At 50.3% G+C, this 23,881-nt stretch overlaps 3 protein-coding genes across 4 annotated transcripts; 2 read left to right on the forward strand and 1 right to left on the reverse strand.

The window, feature by feature from the left end:
* The first annotated feature begins 141 nt into the window (after window positions 1-141).
* Window positions 142-3,512, forward strand: ARF5 (ADP ribosylation factor 5). Its single transcript, XM_049642996.1, has 6 exons — window positions 142-338; window positions 877-957; window positions 1,305-1,414; window positions 2,183-2,254; window positions 2,798-2,923; window positions 3,026-3,512. The coding sequence occupies exons 1-6, from the start codon at window positions 272-274 to the stop codon at window positions 3,110-3,112; spliced, it is 543 nt and encodes a 180-aa protein (XP_049498953.1). The 5' UTR covers window positions 142-271; the 3' UTR covers window positions 3,113-3,512.
* Window positions 3,513-4,990: 1,478 nt separating this feature from the next.
* FSCN3 (fascin actin-bundling protein 3) lies at window positions 4,991-12,590 on the forward strand. 2 transcript variants are annotated; one of them, XM_049642992.1, is made up of 7 exons: window positions 4,991-5,290; window positions 6,344-7,040; window positions 7,358-7,476; window positions 9,033-9,192; window positions 9,664-9,834; window positions 10,173-10,373; window positions 12,209-12,590. In XM_049642992.1, exons 1-7 carry the CDS (start codon window positions 5,150-5,152, stop codon window positions 12,439-12,441), a joined length of 1,722 nt encoding a protein of 573 aa, XP_049498949.1. In that variant the 5' UTR covers window positions 4,991-5,149; the 3' UTR covers window positions 12,442-12,590. The 2 variants fall into 2 exon arrangements, with proteins under 2 accessions (XP_049498949.1, XP_049498950.1); XM_049642993.1 differs by having other exon boundaries at window positions 4,994-5,290; window positions 10,168-10,373; window positions 12,209-12,382.
* Window positions 12,591-16,037: 3,447 nt separating this feature from the next.
* On the reverse strand, window positions 16,038-20,637 carry PAX4 (paired box 4). Its single transcript, XM_049642295.1, is given in 11 exon segments — window positions 16,038-16,341; window positions 16,343-16,356; window positions 16,686-16,824; window positions 17,076-17,131; window positions 17,592-17,661; window positions 18,022-18,104; window positions 18,328-18,453; window positions 19,060-19,135; window positions 19,413-19,628; window positions 19,919-20,098; window positions 20,449-20,637. Coding segments are annotated over 11 exon segments (1,371 nt in total). The 3' UTR covers window positions 16,038-16,119.
* Between the last annotated feature and the right edge of the window lie 3,244 nt (window positions 20,638-23,881).

Genomic DNA, 23,881 nt, shown 5'->3' on the forward strand with positions numbered 1-23,881 from the left:
TCACTCTTTAAAGCCGGCGCCGGATTCAGCAAGGATGCGGGGACTCGCTTAGCTTCAGAATTTGCCGGAGAGGTAGCCTGGGGGTGGGGAAGGGGCGGGGAGGGGGCGGGGCCCTGGCGGGGGCGGGCCCGCGATGACGTAGGGCGGGCCGGGACGCGCGGAGGCGGCGGCGGAGCCTCCTCCTTCTGCTGCTGCGCCCCATCCCCCAGCAGCCGGCCGGTTCCAGCCCGCACCCCGCGTCCGTGCCCGCACCCCCTCCCCCGGCCCCGCCATGGGCCTCACCGTGTCCGCGCTCTTTTCGCGGATCTTCGGGAAGAAGCAGATGCGGATCCTCATGGGTGAGGCAGATCAAGCGCGCGCGGCCCGGACCGGAGCGTCGGCCCCCGCGGAGTCCTCCCGCCCCCGCATCCCTCCGATCCCGGCTCAGCCTGGTCTCTGACCCTGAGTCACCCACCTCCTAACCACCCCCACCCCCCGCCGGGGTCACTGTTCTCGGGCGGCTCGCGGTCTGCAGCGCCGACCCCGGGGCCTGAGCTTGGGAGCTGCGGGCCTGGGTGGGGTGAAGCTCCCTACGCCCCAGCCCGGCTGGTAAGAAGGGAGGATTCCGCCCTTGGAGACGACTTTTAAAAGGAGCGTGGCCCTCCTCTTATGCCCTTTACCCACTAGCCCTCTTCAGCCCCTCGCCCGCTTTGGGGCTGGAGTTGGTGTTCACCATCAGACCGCCCTCAAGGCCTCGAAGGCAGATAACAGCGCGCACCTGCAGGCGCAGGGGCTCTCCGCCCCCGTCTCCATCGGCTGTCCTGGCCTCTCCCCTTCCCTGGTCTCTAGAGGGCTCCCTCGCTCCCGTCTCCAGCCCTCTGCCCCTCTCCTTTGCAGTTGGCTTGGATGCAGCTGGCAAGACCACAATCCTTTACAAACTGAAGTTGGGGGAGATTGTCACCACCATCCCCACCATAGGTGAGTTCTGAGGCGAGGCCGGGAGGAGCGGGAGGCTGGCGGCAGGCCTTCTCTGGGTCTGCTCGCGATTCTGCCTGAGGCCCTTATCTCTGTGCAGGGGCTGACCCTGACACTAGACACGGCTACCTGAGAAGTGGGTCACAGTTACCTTTACTTGCTGGATAGTGCGGAGGCTGGGTGAATGTGACCTAGCCCCGCCTGGTCTGTGGACTGCAGGTCCTCTGGGGTTCTGTTCCCAGCAGACTTGATCGTTTCCTGGTTTTAGGTCTCTGATGACTCGACATAGATTTAGTTCCTTTCTTTCAGGACTTTGTTTTCATTTTTTTTTTTTTTCCAATTATCTCCAGGCTTCAATGTGGAAACAGTGGAATACAAGAACATTTGTTTCACAGTCTGGGACGTGGGAGGCCAGGACAAGATTCGGCCTCTGTGGCGACACTACTTCCAGAACACTCAGGTGGGGATGGGGCTCTCCAGCCCCACGAGAAAAGGTGTTAGGACTGCAAAGACTGAGATGTTGGCCTAGGCTGGGCCCCCAAGCCAGGAAAAAAACCCTTCACCTCCTTCTATCTGTGTTTGTAGGCTTGCCTCTACTCGTCCTTCAGAACTGGCATTATTAGTCTTCTGAGACTTAGCCACCCTACACTCTCCTGACAAGCAGGGTTCTGGGTCCATCCTGTCTTATTTACTTTTTTTTTTTTTAAGTTTATTTATGTATTTTGAGAGAGAGAATCCCAAGCAGGACCCGTGCTGTCAGTGCAGAGCCAGACAAGGGGCTCAAACTTAGGAGCGGTGAGATCATGACCTGAGCAGAAATCAAGAGTGGACATTTAACTAACTAAGCTACCCTGGTGCCCCTATTTATTTTATTTTATTTTATTTTTTTAAGTAAGCTTTACCCCCAGTGTGGGGCTTCAACTCAACTCCAGGATCAAGAGTCACACATACTACCGACCAAAACAGCCAGGCGCCCTCATGCTGCCTCATTTAAGTCTCATCAAGTCTTTCCCTGTTCCCTTGCACCTCTCCTAGCCACACTGCTTGCCTGAGGGCAGAGGCTGTATCCCGGGCAGGGTGTCTCCAGTTTGTGCCAGGATGTTTGCAGAGCCTTGTGAAAGTTTAGATGAGAAGGGTTTGGACACAAAGATGGGAAGAAGAAAGCCACACTAGGGTATGTCCCAGGTGGGAGTAATTGCTCGCCCTTTCTTTCTTCCTTCCCACCCAGGGCCTCATCTTCGTAGTGGACAGTAATGACCGAGAGCGGGTCCAGGAATCTGCTGATGAGCTCCAGAAGATGGTGAGCCCCTAGAGCACTGGGAACTGAGCCCTGGTTTGGAGGCAGAGCTCTGAGATCTCTGTGCCAGTGTGAAAGTCAGGAAATGCCTCACAGGCCTTGAACGTGTTTCTCTTTGTGACACCGACACAAGGAGTATCTCACCCTGTTTTGAATTTGAGTCAGGTGAAAAGTATAGGACTGACTTTTTCCTTGTCAGGAAACTGATTTCTTATGGCTTCGCCTCTGAGAAGTTGGCAGGGGAAGGAGGATTATATGTCGTGGAGAGAAACTTCATCTTACGTTCTTCATTCTTGGTTTTCCATTTGGAAATATTGTCACTTTGACTAGGGCAAGTCGTTAGAAAAAGGCTCTGGACTTCGGGCCAGATGGCCTCAAGCTGATTTATGAGTCTGCGTCTTGTGTTCAGCAGCAGACTGCACAATATTACATTCTTCCCCACAAATATGCTGGAAGGTAGAAGGGGGGGGCTCCCTCCACAGCAGGGAAGAGGAAGCCTGGAGACCCTGCTAGGGCTCCAGATTCCATCCCCTTCATCTCTCTCAGCTGCAGGAAGACGAGCTGCGGGATGCGGTGCTGCTGGTGTTTGCCAACAAGCAGGACATGCCCAATGCCATGCCCGTGAGCGAGCTGACCGACAAGCTGGGGCTGCAGCACTTGCGCAGCCGCACGGTGAGGGTCCTGCCTCTCCCAGGGGAGCCACAGGCTGGGGCCAGGAGGAAAGGCATCCCCTTGTCTTCCCTGCTACTGACCTTTCTTTCCTTCTCCCCACAGTGGTACGTCCAGGCCACCTGTGCCACCCAAGGCACAGGCCTGTATGATGGGCTGGACTGGCTGTCCCATGAGCTGTCGAAGCGCTAGCAAACCAGGGGCCGGCCCCTGCTGCCCGGAAGCTCCCGCGTGCATCCCGGGATGACCAGATTCCCGGACTCCTCAGGCAGTGCCCTTCCCTCCCACTCCTCCTCTCCCACAGACACAGGCCTCTGCTCCTGCTCCTGCCTGCATGTTCTCTCTGTCGTTGGAGCCTGGAGCCTCGCTCTCCGGGCACGGAGGGGTCCACTCTCCTGCCTGCTGGAGCCTGTGGAAGGGACCTCCAGGGCTAAGGCCCCTTTTTCCAGAGGAGGAGCAGGGATCTGGGTTTACTTTTGTTTTTTCCATTTTGGGTGTACCCTTGGGGCCAGATGGGGAGGGAAGGTGAGGGCTCCGGGTGGTGCTATGATGTGGCACTGGATATTGAGTAATAAATTTGCTGTGGTTTGTACACAGTGTTGTCTGTAGCCTAGAAGCCAGGGTTTGGGGGGGAGGCTGGGTTGTTGGGTACAAAGGGACAATATGACAGGGGGAGGCTCAAAACGCTAAGGCTGCACAGCCAACCCCTTCCCCCCAGCGCGCACACACACATCGCTGCCTTCCCCTAGCTCAGCCTCTCCCTCCTTGTTCTTGAGGATACAGTACTTCGGGGGTTCCAGTGGAGGAAATTCCACTCCCCAATTCCAGGGGGCCTTTGCTGAGGATAACAGGCTCTACCTCATGGTTCTGTAAATCACACACTTCCTGTTCCTCTCCATCTCCTAGCTACTTAGAGCAGTGGCTCTTCATGGTTACTGTGCACATTAAAATTCAGGGGGAGGGGATATTTATTAAAAAGAGGGTCCCGAGATAACCTTTAGAAAATATGATTCATCAGGACCAGTGTGAAGCCCAAGAATATGCATCTTAAAGATTACCCAGGTGATTCTGTCACCCGTAGTCTATTAGCCTTCCTCTGTAAAACATTGGTAGGGCCTTGCAAATTACAGTTCCTCACCTTGCACTGGAACTCTTTCTACCTGGGAAGACAACCCTGCCCTCTACTCCCCTACTCCCACCACGGGGAATAAGAAAGCATATGAATGGAACCAGGAGTGTGGGCTATTTTCCAAGTGTGGTTTACTCTGCCCGTTCTTTGAATCCCAGCAAAGCTTAAGCAAAAACCACCATCACCACCATTATTTCCTCTTGCCTTTCTCCTTTGATGTTGTCAATTCCTCCATGTTCTTCACTGATTTTCTCCGTGAGCTTTGTAGGAAATGAGCCCTGTAGGGGCTTTTCCTACAGAGGAAATGGCCGTTGGCCAACAGAGACCCTTTGAGGGCAAGGGCTCATATCCTGAGGGCCAGCACTCGCTGGCTGCCCAGCAGCAGTGCGGCTGGGGATTATGAGGAAGATGCCCAGTGCTCTCCCCATCTAGGGCATTTTCCTTACCCTGCTCTAAGCCAGCCCTTTCTGATTAATATGAGTAATATGATCCTTGCTCGTTATCTGTCTAGGGTTTCCTCACACTTCCTGAAAAGCACCTTCTGGGACATTTTGGCCTCATCCTCCCAAGGGCTGTAAAAGTTAATCGATTTTTCTTGGATATCTTGAACTTTAAAAACACTTGAGTCCCAAGGGAGCCAAGCAGAACTCATTCCGGAGGGTGGAAAGAGGTTGGTTTTTACCCTGCCATTAAAATGGGGAACAGACATGAAGAAGGAGAAGGACTTGCCTGTAGTCATGGGCTATCACTGGTACAGGCCAAAGTTCTGATGCCCAGTCTTTGTTCAGCCGACCTCGGTGCCTGGAGTCATGTGAGGAGGTTAATGCCCAAGGCCCTAGACCCACTTCCTCTGGGCTGTAGATTGACACTGCTGTGCCAGTGCCCTTTCCCCACTATGGATAAGAGGCAGCCCTCACAGTCACAATGCTCCCGGGTCACAGAGGCGCTGGGCCCTAGCCCAGCCTCTGCCTGAGAAGTTCCCTCTGGGAACGTCTTCTGGTGGGTACTACAGGCCTGATTCTAGGCCCTATGGCCTGTGGAACTGCACCACTGGGGGGAAGGCTGGGCCGGACAGAGTCATCACGTGTGGTGCCGGCCCCATGGATGACGTGGAGTGGACGCAAAGCCCCAAGCCTGAGGAGCTAAGGGTTGGGCTCATCAGCTGGGCAGGATCCTACCTCACTTATGAGACGTATAAGAATATAGTCACTGCTACTGCGAGGGGTTTGGGCCGGAGACAGGTAACAAAGCAAACCTGTACTGGAGCCATTTTTCCCAATGGCCAAGCTCTCGTGAGCGTGTGCGTGTGTCCATGTGTCTGTGTGCGCACACGCGGTGGTGGCAGGGGTACACTCTCAGCCTAATCATCTTCCCAGCCTTTGACGTTGTCAGGCTGAGAGCCTCCTACCCCAGGCTTTTGGTCACAGGTCTCCACTGCTCCGTCTCCCCCTCTCTAAACCTGTTCCGAGAGACGAAGCGTTAGCCCTTCCTTCCTAGTCTTCCCTGGCTGCTCTCTTCCTTCTATCCCAATACAGAGTGGTTGTGTCATCACAAAGAGGCGACATAACAGCCCAGGCTGGAAGGCAAAATTGTGGGCGTCCAAGGGAAGTTGGACAAGTGGAGTGACGGCAAGGCCTATGTTTCTGTTCTGGTTGTAGTTCAGGGATGGGGTACTCTACAAGCCTAGGAGAGCTCATTTTAGAAAGGGGTATAGGCAGCCCTGCAACAGTACAACAGAGTGAGGCGGTAGCAAGGTCCTTGTTTAGAACAGGGTTGATCACAGCTGAACCAGACAATTGCATCTCAACTGTGTGTGTTCCCATCCTTATCCCTGGAGCCTGGACCCACCTGTAAGAGGTCTTGCTCTTCTCCTGCCATGCTGGCGAGGTGGGCTTTGGGGATGGGAGTGTGGCTAGTGTGCTCTCCAGGGGCAACAGTGAGGAAGAGGAAAGTAACATTGAAACCAAAACACTTCTTGGAAAATTAGGTATTGAAGGAAGTCACCAAGTAAGAGAGAGGGAAGTTTACCTTCTGGTACCTGGAAGAAGTAAGCATTTAGAGTTTCTCTTGGGATCTTGAGAAGCGCTCTGATTCCAGGAATAGAGGCCCCCTGAAATCTTTTGATTACTGTTGGATGAGAGGGTGTAAGAGCTGACCGCAAGGAGGCTGACGGGGAGGAGAAGGTGGTTGGTCCCAAGGAAGGTTCTGGAGTGATGCCAGGGGTGATGGTGGTAGGGCTCCCTGGCCTAGTCATGTGGCAGTACTGATTTCCTTCTTCCTCCCAATGCCTCTAGACCTGGGAGATCTTGGTGAGCAATCAACACGACGCACAGGCTGTTGTACGACTAAGGAGCTTTCAGGGCCTCTACCTCCTATGCGAGGCAGATGGCAGTCTATCCTATGGCCGGCCAAGGACCAGCCACCATGGATGCTTCCTACTGCGTTTCCACTGCAATGGCAAGTGGACTCTCCAGTGCATTATTAGTGGTCGTTATCTGGAGTCTGATGGTGAAGATGTGTTCTGCAACTCCAGGGTCCTCTCGGCTTACCACATGTGGACCCCCCGGCCAGCTCTGCATGTCCACGTGATCCTCTACAGCCCCATTAACCACTGCTATGCCCGGGCTGACACTACCACGGGCCGCGTCTGGGTGGATGCGCCAGTGCCCTGCCTGGAGGAATGTGGCTTCCTGTTGCATTTCCAAGATGGATGCTACCACCTGGAGACCTCAACACACTTCTTCTTGTCCCACTTAGACCGGCTGGCCCCCCAACCCTCATCACAGACAGCTTTTCACATGCAAGTGCGACCTGGAGGGCTCGTGGCACTGAGCGATGGAGAAGGAGGCATATTGTATCCACAGGGCACACGTCTGCTCCTGGGCCTGGGCTCCAGTCCCCATAGGGGTGAGGAGTGGTTCATCCTACAGCGCTGTCCGACGTGGGTCAGCCTCAGGTCAAAGACTCGGAAGTTCCTCTCCATCATCTATGGCAAGTGCTGGGTTCAACACTGCTGTGGAGGGAGGGAGAGCTGGCTGCTGAAAAGAGAAAAATATGTTTGGGATCAGCAAAGATTTTTGAATGTGCTGGGATCCCAAGAAGATCTCTTGTGCCATGGAGCAGGGTGATAAGGCCAGGGTCATGGGCTTTAGGGGAAAGTAGCCTGGGTCTTTCCAAGCTCCTGTGGTCCAGAAGGGGATGAAAGCTGAGGGGGGCAAACAGAGGGAACCCCAGCCATAAATCGTGGAGGAGGGGCTGACACTGAGGGTGAGACCAGACTCTCCCTCTGACGTATTCTTTCTCTGCAGATGTTGAGGTATATGCTGCCTCTGAGCACGTAACCCCAATGTCCTTGTTCCAGTTTGAATGTGACAACGAGAGCCTCACCCTGCAGCTTCGTGCAGCAAATGGCTGCTACCTAGCCCAGGTAAGACCTTGGCCTTCTGAGCAAGAGAACCCTTGATCCCTGAGTTCTCTCATTCTAGACGTACTTTCTCCTTCTTCAAGGCAAGTGACTAGATGCTGAAGTGAACAATGGAGGCCCATATCAATTTTCAACCAATGGGCCCAATTTTATCCAATAGGGCCTCTTAAAAAAAATTTACTTTTTTGAGGCAGAATTTATTTACAATAGAATGTACCACTTTTAAGCATACAATAAGTTTTGACAAATATATATATACCTATGCAAGTATGCCACAATCACAAGTTAGAGAATATTTCTATCTCCACAGAAATTCTCTCTTTTCCCTTTTATGTATTCTGTCACTATAGATTAGATTTGTCTATTCTAGAATTTCATATAAATGGAATCGCATGGGGTTGCAGTATGTATTCTTCCATCAGCATAACGTTTGTGAGATTCATGATCTGTGTACCACTGGTTTGTTCCTTTTTATTGCTGAGTAGTGTTCCATATTAGTACTCATAAACACAAACGTAATTTGCTTATCCATGTGCTTGTCGATGAACCCTTGAGTTGTTTCCAGTGTGGGCTATTATGAATAAAGTTACTATGAACATCTGTGTACAAGTTTTTTTGTGGGCCTGTATTTTTAGTTATCTTAAGGCAAGTACCTAGCAGTCGAAATGTTGGGTCACGTGATCAACGTGCATTTATATTTTTAAGAAAATGTTAGTTTTTGAAATGGAGTATACAATTTTACATTCTTGCCAGTAATGTATGAGGGTTCTAATCACTCCACATCCTCATCGTGATGTCTGTCTTTTTAATTTTAGCCACTCTAGTAGGTATGTCGTGACATCTTACTGTGGCTTTAATTTGCATCTCCCTTATAATTAATAATGTTGAGTATCTTTTCATGTGCTTACTGGCCATTTGTAGATCTTCTCTGTGAGGTGTCTGTTCACATCTTTTGCCCATCTGTCACTGGGTTGTTTATCTTATTATTGAGTTTTGAGAGTTCTTTCTATGTTCTGAAGTCAAGTTCTTTGCCAAATATACGTGTTGTGTTTCCTCCCAATCTGTGGCTTGCCTTTTCATTTGCTTACAAGTGTCTTTTGAGCAGCAAGTTTTTAATTTTGATGAGGTACCAATTTCTCCTTTTTATAAATGGTTAGTGAGTTTTCATCCCAATAAATCACTGCCTGTCCCAAAGTTGCAAAGAATTTCCCGTGTCTTCTTGTAGACATTTCATTGTTTGGCTTTCATTTTTATGTCTATGATCCATTTTGAAATGATTTTGGAGTCTGGGCTGAGGACTATTTCTCTCCATATGGATATCCAGGTCCCTTTTTAATAATGGGCTCTGGGAAATAGCAAACTGGGGAAGTGGGAGAGCTAAGGCCACAATACGTTTTCCAAAAAGGATGGGAAAGCATAAAGCATACCCTCCCAGGGTAGGGAGAATGAAGAAAGCTAGTGGGTGGTATGTGGGAAAGGGTCTAGGAATAGAAACGCTGGGAAGAAAGCTGAGATTTTCAGTCCTTGTTTCCCCTCTCTGCTCCCTATCATCTCTCCAGAGGCACCACAGGACAGTGGTAGCTAATGGGCACCCAATGGAGCCTGGCACCTTCTTCTACATGCACTGGAACTGCGGCAGGATTATCCTGCAGGCTCCCAATGGACGCTTCTTGGGCATCATAGACAATGGCCTGCTGATGGCCAAAGCCACCATTCCAGGTAAGCACAACAGCCTTCCTGCCAGGTTATTCCAAGTCAGAGATGCTTTCAGAGGGAGCTGAGATATGACAGAAAGAGCACTGGAGTTGGAGCCAGAAGATTTGGGTCTGTATATTTGCTGAGTCACTGATTTTTTGTCATCGCTTGGGCAAACCACTTCTTGGAGCCTCAGTTTCATTGGCTCCATTATCAATGGAAGTGATATCCAACCTGCCTGCCTCACAGGATTATCGTGAGGATTAAATAGTCTCACACATCTCAAAGGAAGGAAGAACATCAACATTTCTCGGGTTCCACAAGTGCTTTCACAAACATTTCATAAGCACCTAGCATACAATCCAGCACATAGTAGGTGTTCAAAAATTGTTAAAGTATTGACAACACCTTACAATTAGGGCCCCTCTTCCTGCTTCTATCGGTGAAGGCATCTAGAAGCAGCTCATCCAGATAACTCTTTTCTGTTTCTTTTAGGCCCAAATGAGGAATTTGGGATTCGATTAGCTAACCGTCCCTTCCTCATATTGCGAGGTCGTTATGGGTATGTGGGCACCTCATCAGAGCACGACCTAATGAAGTGCAATATGGATCAGCCTGACTGCATTCACCTGCTGCCTTGCCGCCAAGGCATCTACCACTTCCAGGGTGAGGAGCTCCTCTTCATCCCTGGGGTCAGAGTCTAGCCCTGCCTTGGCCCCAACTCAGACTTCAGGGCCTGCTCCTCAGACCCTACTCACCATAAAAGGAGAAACAGAGTTTCTGTTTGTTTTCACACTTCAAGATCCCCCCCCCCCCCCCCCGAGAATGGGTCGGCAGAACAGAACCCAGCCCTCCTGTGTTTCCATAGGGGGACCTGCCAACACAGGCAGGGTAGGATAGTCAGGGAGGGTTGGCATGCTTCCCAGGAGCCTCCTCAGGCTGTACTGTTGGAGAACTTTGTCCTGAATAGGGCACTGACCTGAGCTCTTCCCTCCTCAGCACAGGGTGGATCCTTCTGGTCAATAACGTCCTTTGGCACCTTTCGCCCTTGGGGAAAGTTCGCTCTCAACTTCTGTATAGAGCTTCATGGGAGCAACTTGCTCACAGTACTGGCACCCAATGGCTTCTACATGCGATCCGACCGAAGCGGCACCCTGTTGGCAGACAGCGAGGAGATTACCAAAGAGTGTATTTGGGAATTTTAGGTAAGACAAAATGGGCAAGGACCTGGAGATGGGGGAGCAGGAACTGAGGGGCAAGAAAGGAAGGGAGGTGGGTGAGAGTGAGACCAAAACACCTCCCCTGGGCTGACGTCTGTCCCACAACTTGATCAATGCCAGACATTTGTTCCAGATATGTGCCTTTCTTCTTAGGGCTTCTAAACCCAGCCTTGCTAGAGAAAGGAGGGGCAATCAGATGTAGATTTCTCACTATTATGCCACACTGACACGAGTGTGCAAGCAAACTTGCAGGGGACAAAATTGGGTGTACTCGTGTGTGTTTATCTTTCTTTGTTAAGATGCAGTTTTGTCCCATGTTTCGGGGAGACAGGTAACTCTGAGGGTATGCTTTCTATCCCATGCACTTTCTGTCCCTACACCCTTGGATCCCTGGAGTGCTAATGGCTCCCAAATATTCATCTGCAGCTTTGACCCTCCTCCCGAACTCTAACTTCATCTCTTTCCAACTTCCTGATGGGCACTTGACTTGACTTTGTCTTGCTATCCCCTCAAAATCAGCCGACTCACCCTCCCCTCCAAAGATGATCCTTCCTGCCCTCCCCATGGCCATCTAGGGCATGGCTGCCCTCTCCAATGCTTCTGGATCAAGACCTCAGCACCATGTCTCCTTCCTCCCGTTCATTCCCTTTACCAAACCCTGAAAATTCTTGGGTACTCCCTTAACTATGCCTCTTGAGGGCTTACTCTTTCTTAACTACCTTTGGTACCTTTGGTTCCAGGCTTGTCACCAAAAGCCTTCACCGCAGTAACCCCCCGCCCCAGCAGCACTCCCCTGCCTCAGGTCCATCCTATTCAATCTCCTCTCCACACCAAGTTTGCTTTCCTAAGGTGCTGCCTCCAATCCATCCTTCCCTGTTCACACCTCTTCAGGACGCCTCACTGCCCTTAGCCCCGTTTCTTCACAGCTGACCTCGCTTTCTCGACTTGGAAAGTTATGAGGATGTTGTAGGAAGAAGAACTTTGGTTTTGGTATCATATAAACCTGGAACTTTAGGGAAATTGCTTTAACATTTCTAGGCCTTGGTTTCCTTATCTGTAAAGTGAGAATAATATCTACTTCATAGGGTGGTATGACGGTCAAGTGACAATATGAATCTAGATATAGACCCTTAATGTATGTTCACTCCCTTCTTCCATTTTCTACCAGTTTTCTACACAAACCCTTTACTATGGCCAAACTGGATGAAATCACACTGGGCTTGTTTTCTTATCTGTTACGTGAAGGGTTTTGATTTAACTAAATTTCTCAGGCTCCTCCCAGCCTGACATTCCAATAGACAGTGTATCATAGTGGTTAAGAGCTCATTTTTGGACTCAGAACTGGGTTCTGATAAAATTAGATTTTTATCAGTTTAACTTGTTGTTTGACCCTGGAAAAATGAACCTCACAAAGCCTATTCCTTGTGGATAAAATGGGAATATAATATCTATCTCCTGGGATTGTTGTGTTATGTGAGATAATGATTATAAAATGCTCAGTAAACAGCCTGGCACCTAGCGCATTCTACTCTATCAGAAGTCTTCCCCAATCCTGTTGAATTCTTAGTAAATATTTTCTGTTGAATTTAGTATCCCCTTGAACTCTGATGCTATTTTTATGCCATTAATATGATTTAAAAAATAAGTTTTACTGTCTTTTCCTATCAATTAACTTCACATGCATCTATGTGATCCCTCATCAAGAATGGAACAAATCATTTTATTGTCTCTTTTCACAGATGGTCTTACCAGATTTTTCTTAAAAGCCTAAGCTCAGCAAATGACTGACTGAAGCTTTCTATTTCCTCTTCCCTTCCCAGGTCAATGGGATGCTACCTACAGAAATCCAAATCCTCCAGGAAAAACTACTATGCTAAACACAAGAGGAACCCCAGAGTCCAAATCCATGAGAATATCTGTTACAGAACTTTCCCTACCCAGTTTAGCAAAACACCTGTTTCGAGTGACAATACATCACAAAAGGCCACCCCCAAGACCCTGGTGTGCATCTGACTCAGTACAGAATAGGGGTCTGGATATGGGTGGAGACTGAGGCCCCAGACCACTCCAAGTTCTATCCAGAAGAGGTGGCACCAAACGGTAACCAGTTCTTACAATGATCTTTCCCATTCCCACCAGAATCGCTAGACTTTTTCCAGTGATTCCATAAGGAGCCAGTTTTGCCCTGAAGGATTAAGAATCCAGATATGATTAGCTGTCCTTTTGGTTTTGAAAGAATGATTACTAATCCTATGGGCACAGGGCAATGGTAATAACACCTTAGGCTGGTATAGCACACTCCCTCAGCACCACCCGGGAGGTTTACCAATTATCCCACCTTATCATTACCTTTGATCTCATCAGTTGGGCAAGACAGGTACTTTCCCCATCACTCCCCACCTTTTACAGGGAGCTGAAGTGATTTGCCCAGGGTCCCACGACTGGGGTTTCTGACTCAATTTCCTCAACTAGAATGGCCTGTAATGTCCACTACTCTTTCCATCAAAACAGAGTTTCCAAAATGACCATCATTCTTGTACTGTCTGTATAACTTTGGCCTTCATCTGCCTACCATATGCTCTATCAATGTCTTTATTGACATAGACTCTTAAGTACTTTTATTTAGAAAGGAATATTTTAATCACTGTCATAAAATGGACGACCAGAATCACTTGCCATAAATAGAAAGTGGCCTTAAAAATAAATACAACCAGGGCCACCTGAGTGGCTCAGTCAGTTAAGCATCTGACTCTTAACTTTGGCTCAGGTCATGGTCTCACAGTTCGTGAGATCAAACCCTGTATTGGGCTCTGTGCTGTGGGCACAGAGCCTGCTTGGGATTCTCTCTCTCTCTCTCTCTCTCTCTCTCTCTCTCCTCCTATCTCTGCCCCCCCCCGCTCATGCTCCCTCTCTCTCTCTCTCTCTCTCGCACAAATATAAATAAATAAATAAGTAAATAAATAAAAACAAAATGATTATCAAATCCTAGTTAGATTTCCCTCCCCTGTCCAAGGCTCAGAACCTGTGTTTCCCTTTCCCTCTGTTAAAAAAAAAGGGGGGGCTGGGCAGGGCGCCTGGGTGGCTCAGTCAGTTGAGCATCCGGCTTTGGCCCAGGTCATGATCTCACGGGCTCTGTGCTGACAGCTCAGAGCCTGGAACCTGTTTCAGATTCTGTGTCTCCCTCTCTCTCTGCTCCTCCCCTGCTCATGCTCTGTCTCGCTCTCTCAAAGATAAACATTAAAAACAAAAAGATTAACAACTGTTATAGAGGCACTAAATACTAGGACCAAAATGAAAGCTTCTGTTTGATGCAATCAAATTGAATTGAAAGGGAGTTGAAAGGTGAATAATTTTCTCATTTCTGACTCACTATTATTTAAATTTTTTTTTAACGTTTATTTATTTTTGAGACAGACAGAGACAGAGCATGAACGGGGGAGGGGCAGAGAGAGAGGGAGACACAGAATCGGAAGCAGGCTCCAGGCTCCGAGCCATCAGCCCAGAGCCCGACGCTGGGCTCGAACTCACGGACCACGAGATCATGACCTGAGCTGAAGTTGGACGCCCAACCGACTGAGCCACCCAGGCGCCCCATCTGACTCACTCTTATTTAAAGCAGTGTCTACATGCCTCCTAAAATGTTCTCAAATACCAACAGTGATGCCTGACCCCCACTTTGGGGGAAGTGCACCACACTATAATGAGTGCCTGGTTTTTAAATCTGTTGAGAAAAGAAGCTAAAACCACAACATGAGAGAGGTTCCATCTGCACAGAGGAAAATGACCTCAGGTTTTGTAAGTATGTTTCTCCTCAAGAGATATAAAAGAATTTTGTAAAAATTTTAATATAATAAGTGAAGCTTGAGAACGCTAGAGACTAGGGCATTTCTTTCCCAGAGAACAGGCCAAAGATATGGAGTGGAATACACTCTTCAGAGAGATAGGACCTTGAGGGTCATTTAAGGCAGGATCTCTTCCTCATCGTTCCATAAACGCATGTACAAACTCGGATGCATGGGTATGCATGTGCATGGAGGCACACACACCCCCCACTCATAGTCTCTTAGGCCCCATTCCCCCAGGTGGCCATCCATCCTCTGCTTGATCGTGCTTGGCATGGGGCCTCAGCTGACAGCTCCCTCCATTGCTGACATCAGTCCTGTAGTTGAATGAATAGCTTGTTCGCAGACTGTGCCGTGCAGATTGTCTTCCCACAAAACCTTACCCATTTACCTAGGCCGTCTGTCAGCAGGGCAGAGGCAGGGTATGCTCCGTCACCCTTGGAATTTCATTCTAGAGCTGTGCTGTCCCATAGAACGTTTTGTGCTGATGGAAATGTTCTGTAATGTTTACTGTCTGATATGGCAGCCAGGAGATGCATGTGACCTTTGGGCATTTGATATGTAGCTAGTGGGAATGAGGAGTTGGGGTGTTCATTTTACACAAATTTTTGAAATGTTTTGTTTTTGAGAGAGAGAGACAAAGAGAGAGAGCAAGCGGGGGAGAGGCAGAGAGAGAGAGGGAGACACAGAATCTGAAGCAGGCTGCAGGCTCTCAGCTGTCAGCACAGAGCCCAACCCAGGGCTTCAGATTAGCAAACCATGAGATCATGGCCTGAGCCGAAGTCAGTTGCTTAACCAACTGAGCCACCCAGGTGCCCCAGCATTTTACTTAATTTTAGTCACATTAAAATAGTCACATGTGGTTGGTGGCTACTTATTGCAGAGCACAGCCCTAGAGTGTTTGATGAAGATAACTTCTGGATGAGTAGCACTCCCAGATGAGAGAAAACAAACGTGCCCCCACTCCTTTTATCCCGCTTTGTGCCATCAGCCATTATCAGTCCATGCCCCTGCTCTTCAAAAGGGAAAGAATTTGGATATTATTCTTCAAAATATCCCATTCTTTACCCCATTCTCCCCATATTCCCCCTCTTTCTCTACATACCAAGGCTTCCCAGGGGGAGCCAGATTTTTTTTTTTTTTTCAGAGAGACAAAACTGAGAAGATGTGAAACTTACTGCCAAGAAGTTGCAAGCAAACGTGCCCCAGGGGTGTGTATAAAGGGACAGAGTATGAAAAATGGCATTTCCACTCTGCTGCTTTGCAAAAAATACACATGCAATTAAGGAAGTAATGTCTATTTCCTTAGATTAAGGAATTACTGTATATTGTAGTTATGTAAAAGTCCCTTATTTTTGGAGATACCTGTTGGGACTTAAAAGTGACATGCCATGATGTACTATCAGTGTGTGTGTGGGCACAATATGAGTGCATGAGTGTCCACACTAATATAGATACATATCTACATACATATGTAGATATACACCCAGGTAGATGAATATATAGATTAGACAGATTGGGTAGATAGTTCCATAAACATATAGATAAATTAAATAGATGGCAGCTAGATACATACATAGTTACATACATAAAGAGATCATACAGATAGATAGATAGATTGGAAGATAGGAAGATACAAGACAGCTAGCTAGCTAGCTAGATATAGAGCAAACTATATCATTGTTAAAAGTAGGGGTGGGAGTAGAATGTTCACGGGAAAAACACAAACAGGAAGTACTGCTAATTAAAAAAATGCTTTATTCCTGCCAACTAGAGGCCATTTAAGGCCAGTGTGAGTGGGCATGACTTTCCCAGCCCCTCCAAACAGGTGCCGCATAGAAGGGGCAGCGAGACAGGACCAGACCGGGTCCACAGATGAGGAGAAAGAGTCACAGGAAGGAAGAGGAACCAGTAATCTGCTTGGGCAGGATGATATTAGATCCTCTCCACCCCAGCTCCTTTCCACTCTGGCCCTCCTCCTTCATTCCAGGCCTTGCAGGGGTGGGGAGCTGGATCAGAGCAAGGCTGCAGGGGCACCAACACTGGCCACGGAGGCAGTGGAAGGAAGGGTAGGAATGGCAAAGCACTACTGAATCCAGGGAGCTCAGCTGCAGGAGGCAGGTGGCCTGCAGAGACAAAGAGAGGGTGAGTTTGGGTTTGTTGCTGTCACCCCACCCCTCAAAGTCACTGGTGGGGAGAGGGACAGATATCAGCTCTCTACCCTGGATATATACACTCACATCCCAATCCAACCCCCTTTTCCTTCTACATCTGTCAGTGGAAATATAGACTCAGCGGGTGTTAGCATCCAACCTTGTAGGCCATGGAAGGAATGAAGAAAGCTGTATCAAGGTTCCCTTGGTGACCCCAACTGGAGATCCATGCCCTCTTGTGGGTCAAGGAGTAAGCCTTCCCCACACCCTGCAGGAGTGAGGCCTGGCCTGTGGATTCTTACCCCAGCAGGGTTTGAGAGAGGCTTGGGGTGGGTTGTCACTCAGACACCTGTCTGGTGCTGTCCCCCAGCACAGCTGATAGCAGGAGGGCCCCAAGGATTCCAGGGCAGGCAGGACTGCTGAAGACACACTCCCAGGGGGCTGCCATGAAAAGCAAGAGGAGACCCTCAGTTGTCAGTGATGCCTCCTATTTAGCAGAACTGGGGCCCCAAGGCTGCTCCCATGCCTCCAACTGTCTCCTGCACAACTCTAGAGGGCACCATTCACATAGTAGACTGTGAGCATGGTGCTTTCTGAAATGTGAATTGTAGGAACCAGGAGCAGTCAGGAATTGGGAGAAGCAGTGAGCCCTTGTCTTCCCCGTTCACAAACTCCCCTCTCTTCCTGGATACCTGTGCAGAGATGATCCCAGGGGAGGCATTGGGCACAGCTGGTACATGGGAAGCACCTACAAGGTGAGAGTAGATCCACTCAGAAGGAGGAATAGGTTTGGGGAGCGGGGAGTAGCGGGGAGGTTCTAAGAAAGGTGGCAACTTCTGGCAGGGATGGGAGGAGATGGATGCTATAACCCTAAACTGCCTTCCTCCCCAAGGCAGGCCCTTGGGAGACTGGGGAAGAAGGATTAAATGTCAGGGATGGTAAACGGGGCAGTGCAGACCTAAAGAGCAGAGACTCTGAATGCTGAGCATCTAACACAGAATCTGGCACGTGGAAGATGCCAAGTAAATGTTTAGTGGATGGATGGATGGATGGTGGATGGATGGATAGTGGAGGGACAGACAGGTGGGTGGGTGGATAGATGGATAGGTGAGTGGATGGATGCATGGATAGATCCATGCATGCATGGATTCATGGAAGGATGGGTGGGTAGATGAGTGGATGGAAGGATGGATGTGCAGGAAAATTACCTGGAATCTGCATTTCCCACTTGAGCTTCTCTTGTCGGCGCCATTTGGCTCTTCGGTTGGAAAACCAGACCTGAAGGAGAGCAGAACGGTGTAGCTGGCTGTGCCCTTCGCTACCTGGCACCTACTGCTCTCATCACATGTTTCTGGTCTGGACCCAGAGCACAGACCCTTCCTCAGACCTGATGTCCCTCCTCCCTGCTCTGGCCTTTGTTCTCTGTCCCCCTCCTCACTTCAAAGGCTTGGAGTGGGGAAGAGAAGAGAGGAATCGGCAGAAGGAGAACAAGGAGGGTCTTGTGTCTGACTTTTTTCTACAAACGAATCTCTTTCCACCTTTTCCCCACCATCTGCCCCTCACCAGAACCCAAAACCACCTCAGCACAGAGTCTTTGTTCTTGCGTTTTGTGCATCTTGTGTGGCAGAGTTCACTCACCCTCACCGTGTCCTCAGGCAGAGAGGTGGCAGCGGCCAGCTTTCCACGGGCCACCGAATCAGGATACTGCCCACGCTGGAACTCTGCAGAGATCGAGGCTCAAGTAGTAAGGTCACAGGGAGAGGAGCAAGGCATGGATCTCCCCCTCAGGCCCCATTCCCACCTGCTATGACCCTAAACTACCCTCCTCCTTAAGGTAAGGCCACCCACAGCCTCCACTTCTCAGCCTTTGCCCACAGGCCACAGGGCCGTTGCCTGTGTCACACCAAGCACCCTTTCACCTGCTGTCTGCCCCAGCCCTGGCACCTTTCTCCAGAGCCTCAGCTTGGCCTGGGGAGAAGATGGTCCGATTCCGGTGGCCAGTCCCTGGGTGGGGACCCCGAGGAACCTCACAGCCACTGCGGGGAGTGTGAGGAACTGGAGTCAAAACATCTGTAAAGGGGGACAGTGGCTTGTAGCGGTTTGTGATGTTTCTTCTCATCAGATGGGGTTCCCAAGGCCCTGGGGCTATGGATAAGGGACAACATGGATATAAGAGCAGAGCCATGCTCATAGGGCATTCACAGTTTCTTGGAGGTTACTAAAGGGGCACTTAGTGGGAGGCACTCCCAATGCCATGGTTGAGTGCATGCTTCGTGTTTGGGGAAACAGCAGCAAGGTTGGCCCAGGTTTGCATGATTCCACAGAATGTGAAGAGCACTCTGAGAGGCTGTGCATGAGGCATAGGGAGGGTGTGGGAGGTCCAGCCCTGCCTCTTCCTTGGCAGATCCTGTGAACCTAGGGGCCAGAGGACCTGAGTTCTGTCACAGGACCTGCCAACAACTAGCCGGTAACCTTGGGTAAGCCATTTCTCTTCTCTAAGCTTCAGTTATTTTCTGCCAGGAGAGAGCAATACTCCTTGCCAGGCCCTCCTTATTGTCTTGTTGTCAGTGAGGGTGATCCAAGAAAGAACAAGAAAGGGCTTTGCCAACTGTAAGATGCTTATGTTTGCTCTGATCATCCCTGTAAAATGCTTACGTTTGCAGCTCCAAGACTCACCTGGTGACCTGAGCTGTGCCCAGGGCAGTCGGTGGTCCTCCTGTAGTGCCCGCAGGACTCGGTTGATGGAGGAGACCTGGGGGTGTCAGGGTGTTGAGGGGGGGGGTGCACAGACCCAGGGTTATATCCTGAGGATGTTTCCCCGGTAGCCTTTCTCTCCTCCGTCCTGGCCCACACATCTTTCCCAGGGAAGCCTCCTCTCTTCTCTCCTATCTCGCCACTCCCACTTTACAGAAGGGGGCCCAGCAACCCTGCCCTGCCAGGCTGGAATGGCCTCATTGCCAAGTAAGAAGGGATCTTCTCCCCAGACGGCCTGTTCACCAGCCTTGGTACAGGGAGGGGAGGGCACTTACACTGGGAGTCTTGTCCTGGGTGCAAAGCCCTTCAGCACAGAGCTGGCGTTGGATCTCCCAGGCAAAGAGGGCAGGGCGCTCACCCTTCAGCTGGGCAATTCGAGCCACCACAGGGGGTGTGGCCAGTCGGGGTTTGCTTCCCCCAATCCCCTTGGGCTCCAAGACACCTGTGCGGTAGTAACGCGCTAGGATCTTGCTCACACAGCCATTAGATACCTGGGTCAGATAAGAAGCAAGGACAGGTAAGGCATGATGGGCAGAGGGTGAGTGTCCCTAGAGCAGCAGGAGGCTCCAAGGCAAAGTGAGACTTACTGGACCAGGCTGCAGAGTTAAGAATTCAGCCTCACCTTTGGGAGCCTGAAGCTCCCCATCCCAGGCCCCAAGAGGGTCTTCTAGGAAGTAGCCCAAGCCTCGAAAGCCCTCAGAGTCTGCAACAGCCTCAGACTTGCCTTAAGAGGGTGCTTTGTTCCTGCTTCTTGTCCCCATCACCTGGTAAAGCATACTACCTTAAGGCTCCGTGAGATGTCGCAGGGCCGCATCCCGCTGACTGCCAGCCGCACAATCTGCTGCCGGGTGTCCAGGGGCAGGGGCCGGCCGTTCACAAAAAGCCCCCCCAGCTGATTCACACTGCTGGTCCCTGGGCATGAGAAGGAGGCATCCACACATCTCCCCTCTCCCCGGCCCACCTGTGGCAAGGAGGACCCTCTTGGGGAGGGTTACTCAGGCCCCTCAAGTCTGGTTTCCCACCACACAGAAAGTCCTCTCCCCAGGGGACTGCTCCCCTTCTGCTCCCAGGGTCCCCCAGCTCTCACTTTCTTTGGGAGGTGGCTCATAGTTGAGTCTTTACTTTGGGGCCATTTGCACTGACCCCACTGATCTAAGGGAAGCAGGGTGGGCCAGAGAGGGAGTGACTGAACCAAACTCCCCCAGAACACTGGCCAAGGGCATGGAAACCATGTGGATGAAAGCAGGGCCCTGAGATATACCTTCCCTCCTTGCACCAACCTGTTCTTCCCACTTCTCCCAGGTGTCTTACCATCCTGTGGCATGTTCCAGGCTGACACTTCTCACAGAAGGGCAGGAACTGGGAAGACTGGGGAGAGGGGTTCCTCCTGGGAGCTCCTTCTTTGGTCTTGGAGCTCGGTCTACAATGATTGAGGTTATTTGGGTGAAATCTCTTGCTCAGAACCGTCTTGGGTTGTAGTGTTTTGTGATAGAGGGCCATGTTTCTAAAATTTGCCAGAAGGTTGGCTGAGAAAATCCAAATTCTCTTTACTTATGCCCTTCTGTGATGAACTAATACATCACAGGGCCAGCAGAGGACTGGATCTTTCTGGATGACCTGATAAGGGCCTGGAGGGTGAGAGGGTTCTCACTTCTCACACATTCATTATAAGAATCCAGGGAGGTGGAAAAGGATTATGCTCCCAAACGCTCATGCCTTTCCCTTTTGCAAATGGACACCTGTTGTCTCTGATCCCTCAAAAGCCTTCTCAGCACTTGGGCCTCCTAAGTTCAGTCTCAATAGGGTCAAAACCCAAACCTTAGAATATTCTGCCCAGCCAGAAGAGGGCAATCAGTGACCAAAGATCCCCATTGCCTTGGTCTGAGGTTAGAGACCAGGTTCAAGACTCTGCCTTCACTATCAGGAAGCTATTAAGGTTAGTTTCTCCAAACCACCAACCAGAAAGCTTTCCTCAGAAAACTTCCCCTGGGAGGTCTTGCTCCTGACTTTTTTTGTACTCTCCAGGGACCTCTGGGGAAACACAGGGGCTCCGTCCTCCCCCCCACCCCCCACCCCACCCCTCCCCCCGCCCTGGGGAATCGAGGTTCTGGTTCCACCCACTGGAAGTATTGATGAACAAGCATGAACTCCTGGCTTCTCTCAGAAGACACATCTCTTGGCATCTTCTGGTAACCTGCTGAGGTTGTTGTTCTCATTAACTCTGGAGAGTTCTAGATCTCACAGAGAAGGAGCTTCACTCTCAGAGACAAATTCCTTGGGATCAGACATTCACTCGTTGAACTAACACTTATGGAAAGCATGTTGAAGGCAGAGAGCGAGGAATAGGAGAGAGCTGCATGGTGACACAATACATTGTGAGGACAGGAGAGTCTCTGAGCAGCAAGGGACGCTTTGTCTCTCTTGCTTTCCTCAGCAAGTAACAGGAGTTGAAACCACCTCTTTTCATGCCTGGAACCCTGGCAGGGCTAGAGGTCACCCCAGGAAATAGCTTGTGCATAGAACTTTCCTGTAATAACTATGCCATCTTGGCTCAGTTAACTAATCTGCAATTATTTGCTGAATAAAGTATTAACCATCAGCACATTGCTGGTTGTTCAGGATGAAGGGAGTGAAAAGAAAGGAACAAGGGTTTTGCCCTCCAAGAGATTACAGTGCAGCCGGGAAGAGGAGAGAAGCGCAGGGGGGAAACAGGGAACTCACAGATTATGGCATCCGGAGCCGCTTTTCAACTCGGTGGCTGAATTGGCTTTTACTCACTCCTCTCCAGACACATTCCCCTTTGAGCTCTCATCTTTCCAGAAAGTCAGGAAAGAAGGCAGAGATCTTTCCAAAAAGAAAGCCGAGGCACGGATCGGCATTCCCACAAATCAGGGACCACCCAGGGAACAAAACTCAAGGAGGGTTAGTTAGAAGCCAGTCCCTCACCAGAAGACAACATTTCCAACTCCTCATCGTGGGGCTCTTTCTCTGCCCCCAACCCTGCTTCCCATAGGTGCGATTGCCGGCTAAGCAATGGAGAGAGGAGAGTCAAGAATGCAAAGGGCTCTGTCGGGGCAGTGGGATATGGGAGCTCAGGATATCAGCCAAGCCTTTGAAATGACTGTGTGCCCTCTAAGTGACCAGAGCTCAGAGGAGGAGTGGGGACTCAGGTTCCACATCCAAACTTAAATCATCTCCAAATGTAAAATTCACAAACAGAAACCCCTTTCCCAACAGCCACCCACTCCTTCCCAGCACTCATAATAACTTGTCTGGTAAAAGACCTGGTGCTCGCAAGTTGGAAAAGCAGGGTAGGAGTTGGAGAGGCAGGAAGGCGCTAGGCTGCAAAGACAGAAGGGGAGAGAAGTTGGCTTGGTCACACAAAGACATGGAGACAGCATGGGAGGCAGAGCAGACAATGAGCTGTAGGTGAGCTACCTGTGTGGAGGCAATGAGGTGGGTGCTTCAGTGGGAGGGTCTCAGTCTCCTATGCTGGCCTCCTGAGACCCCTGCAGGTTCCAGGGGTGATGGTGGTCTGGTCCTAGTAACAGCCTCCACTCTGCTCCTGCTTCAGTCCTGCCAGGGGGTCCAGAGCTACAGAGAGCCCGTGCTCAGGAACAGAGGGCGGCCTTCTGGGAGCAGCCAGTGATGTCACAGGCCATGAGCAGAGGAGAGAGGAGGAGGGAGGTGTGCATGGGGCTGACAGACACCGGCCCCGAGGCAGAGCAAACCATAGCCACTGACCCATTCTGTCCTTCCATGGGAAGTCCTCAGAGCCCACCTTGTGTCTACCTGCCACCATAAAGCAGGTACAGAGCCATCTTCCATGCAGGCCCCCCTGGACCCAGAGTGCACCCACTCAGGGGCCAGTACTCCTGAAGGGAATGGAGAATATGGAGATGGGGGAATTTCAGACTATATCCTCAAGGCTTGGAATGCACAGAAGCCCAAGGGGGACTTCCAGAACCACAGACAGCTTCCCAGCCAGAATGCACACGCCAGGGGTTTGGGATCAACTCCTGGGTCTTGTGCGTATTACTAGCAAAGATAAATGGGTATATAGACTGATACCGAATACTGGCCAAGTTGACCTCTAACTCTCCGAGAGAACGATGGTACATGTAGAAAAGCACGTGTCACACAGCACCAGCTCTCTCCACAGAGCATCTTCACCAATGCTCCAATTAACTCCTTGACTGAGGTGACACCAAGGGTGAATTTTTGCCTAGAAATAGGGGGACCCTCGACTCTAGAACCCTGGCAACAGTGGTGATGGTAATGAGCCTCTAAGGGTAGTTAGGATGTAGGTGGGGTGTTTACGAGGAGGAATGCAGCTTGGTTTTTATTCTCTCCATCTCTAGATGTTAGCAGGCTCCATTCTACTAGGGATTTGGTGCTATTAAACTCTATGTTATAAATGACACTCCTGTTTCCACAGAGGACACCAAAGGTTATCTGGATCACTGTTGGGGTGGGGGAAACCAGTAGTTGGCTAGGTGGTTCTTCTGGAGTGGGATGCTGCAGGTGAAAGAAACACAGCCCTAGCAATGGAAGCTTCATGGTCACCATGGTTTTGGGCAGATCCTTCATGAAGGAATCAACATGGGAAGTCCTTTGGGTCCATTCCATACCTTGGATTCTGTGAAACCCTCTCAGAAGTCAGGCTGAAAGTAAGTAGGGTGTAGGGCAATAAGAGTAGCCCCAGAGGGTGGAAGAATGGATTTCGCTGGCCAGTGCTCTGGTT

Source organism: Panthera uncia, chromosome A2 (assembly GCF_023721935.1).
Source record: "Panthera uncia isolate 11264 chromosome A2, Puncia_PCG_1.0, whole genome shotgun sequence".
NCBI classification, from domain to species: domain Eukaryota; kingdom Metazoa; phylum Chordata; class Mammalia; order Carnivora; family Felidae; genus Panthera; species Panthera uncia.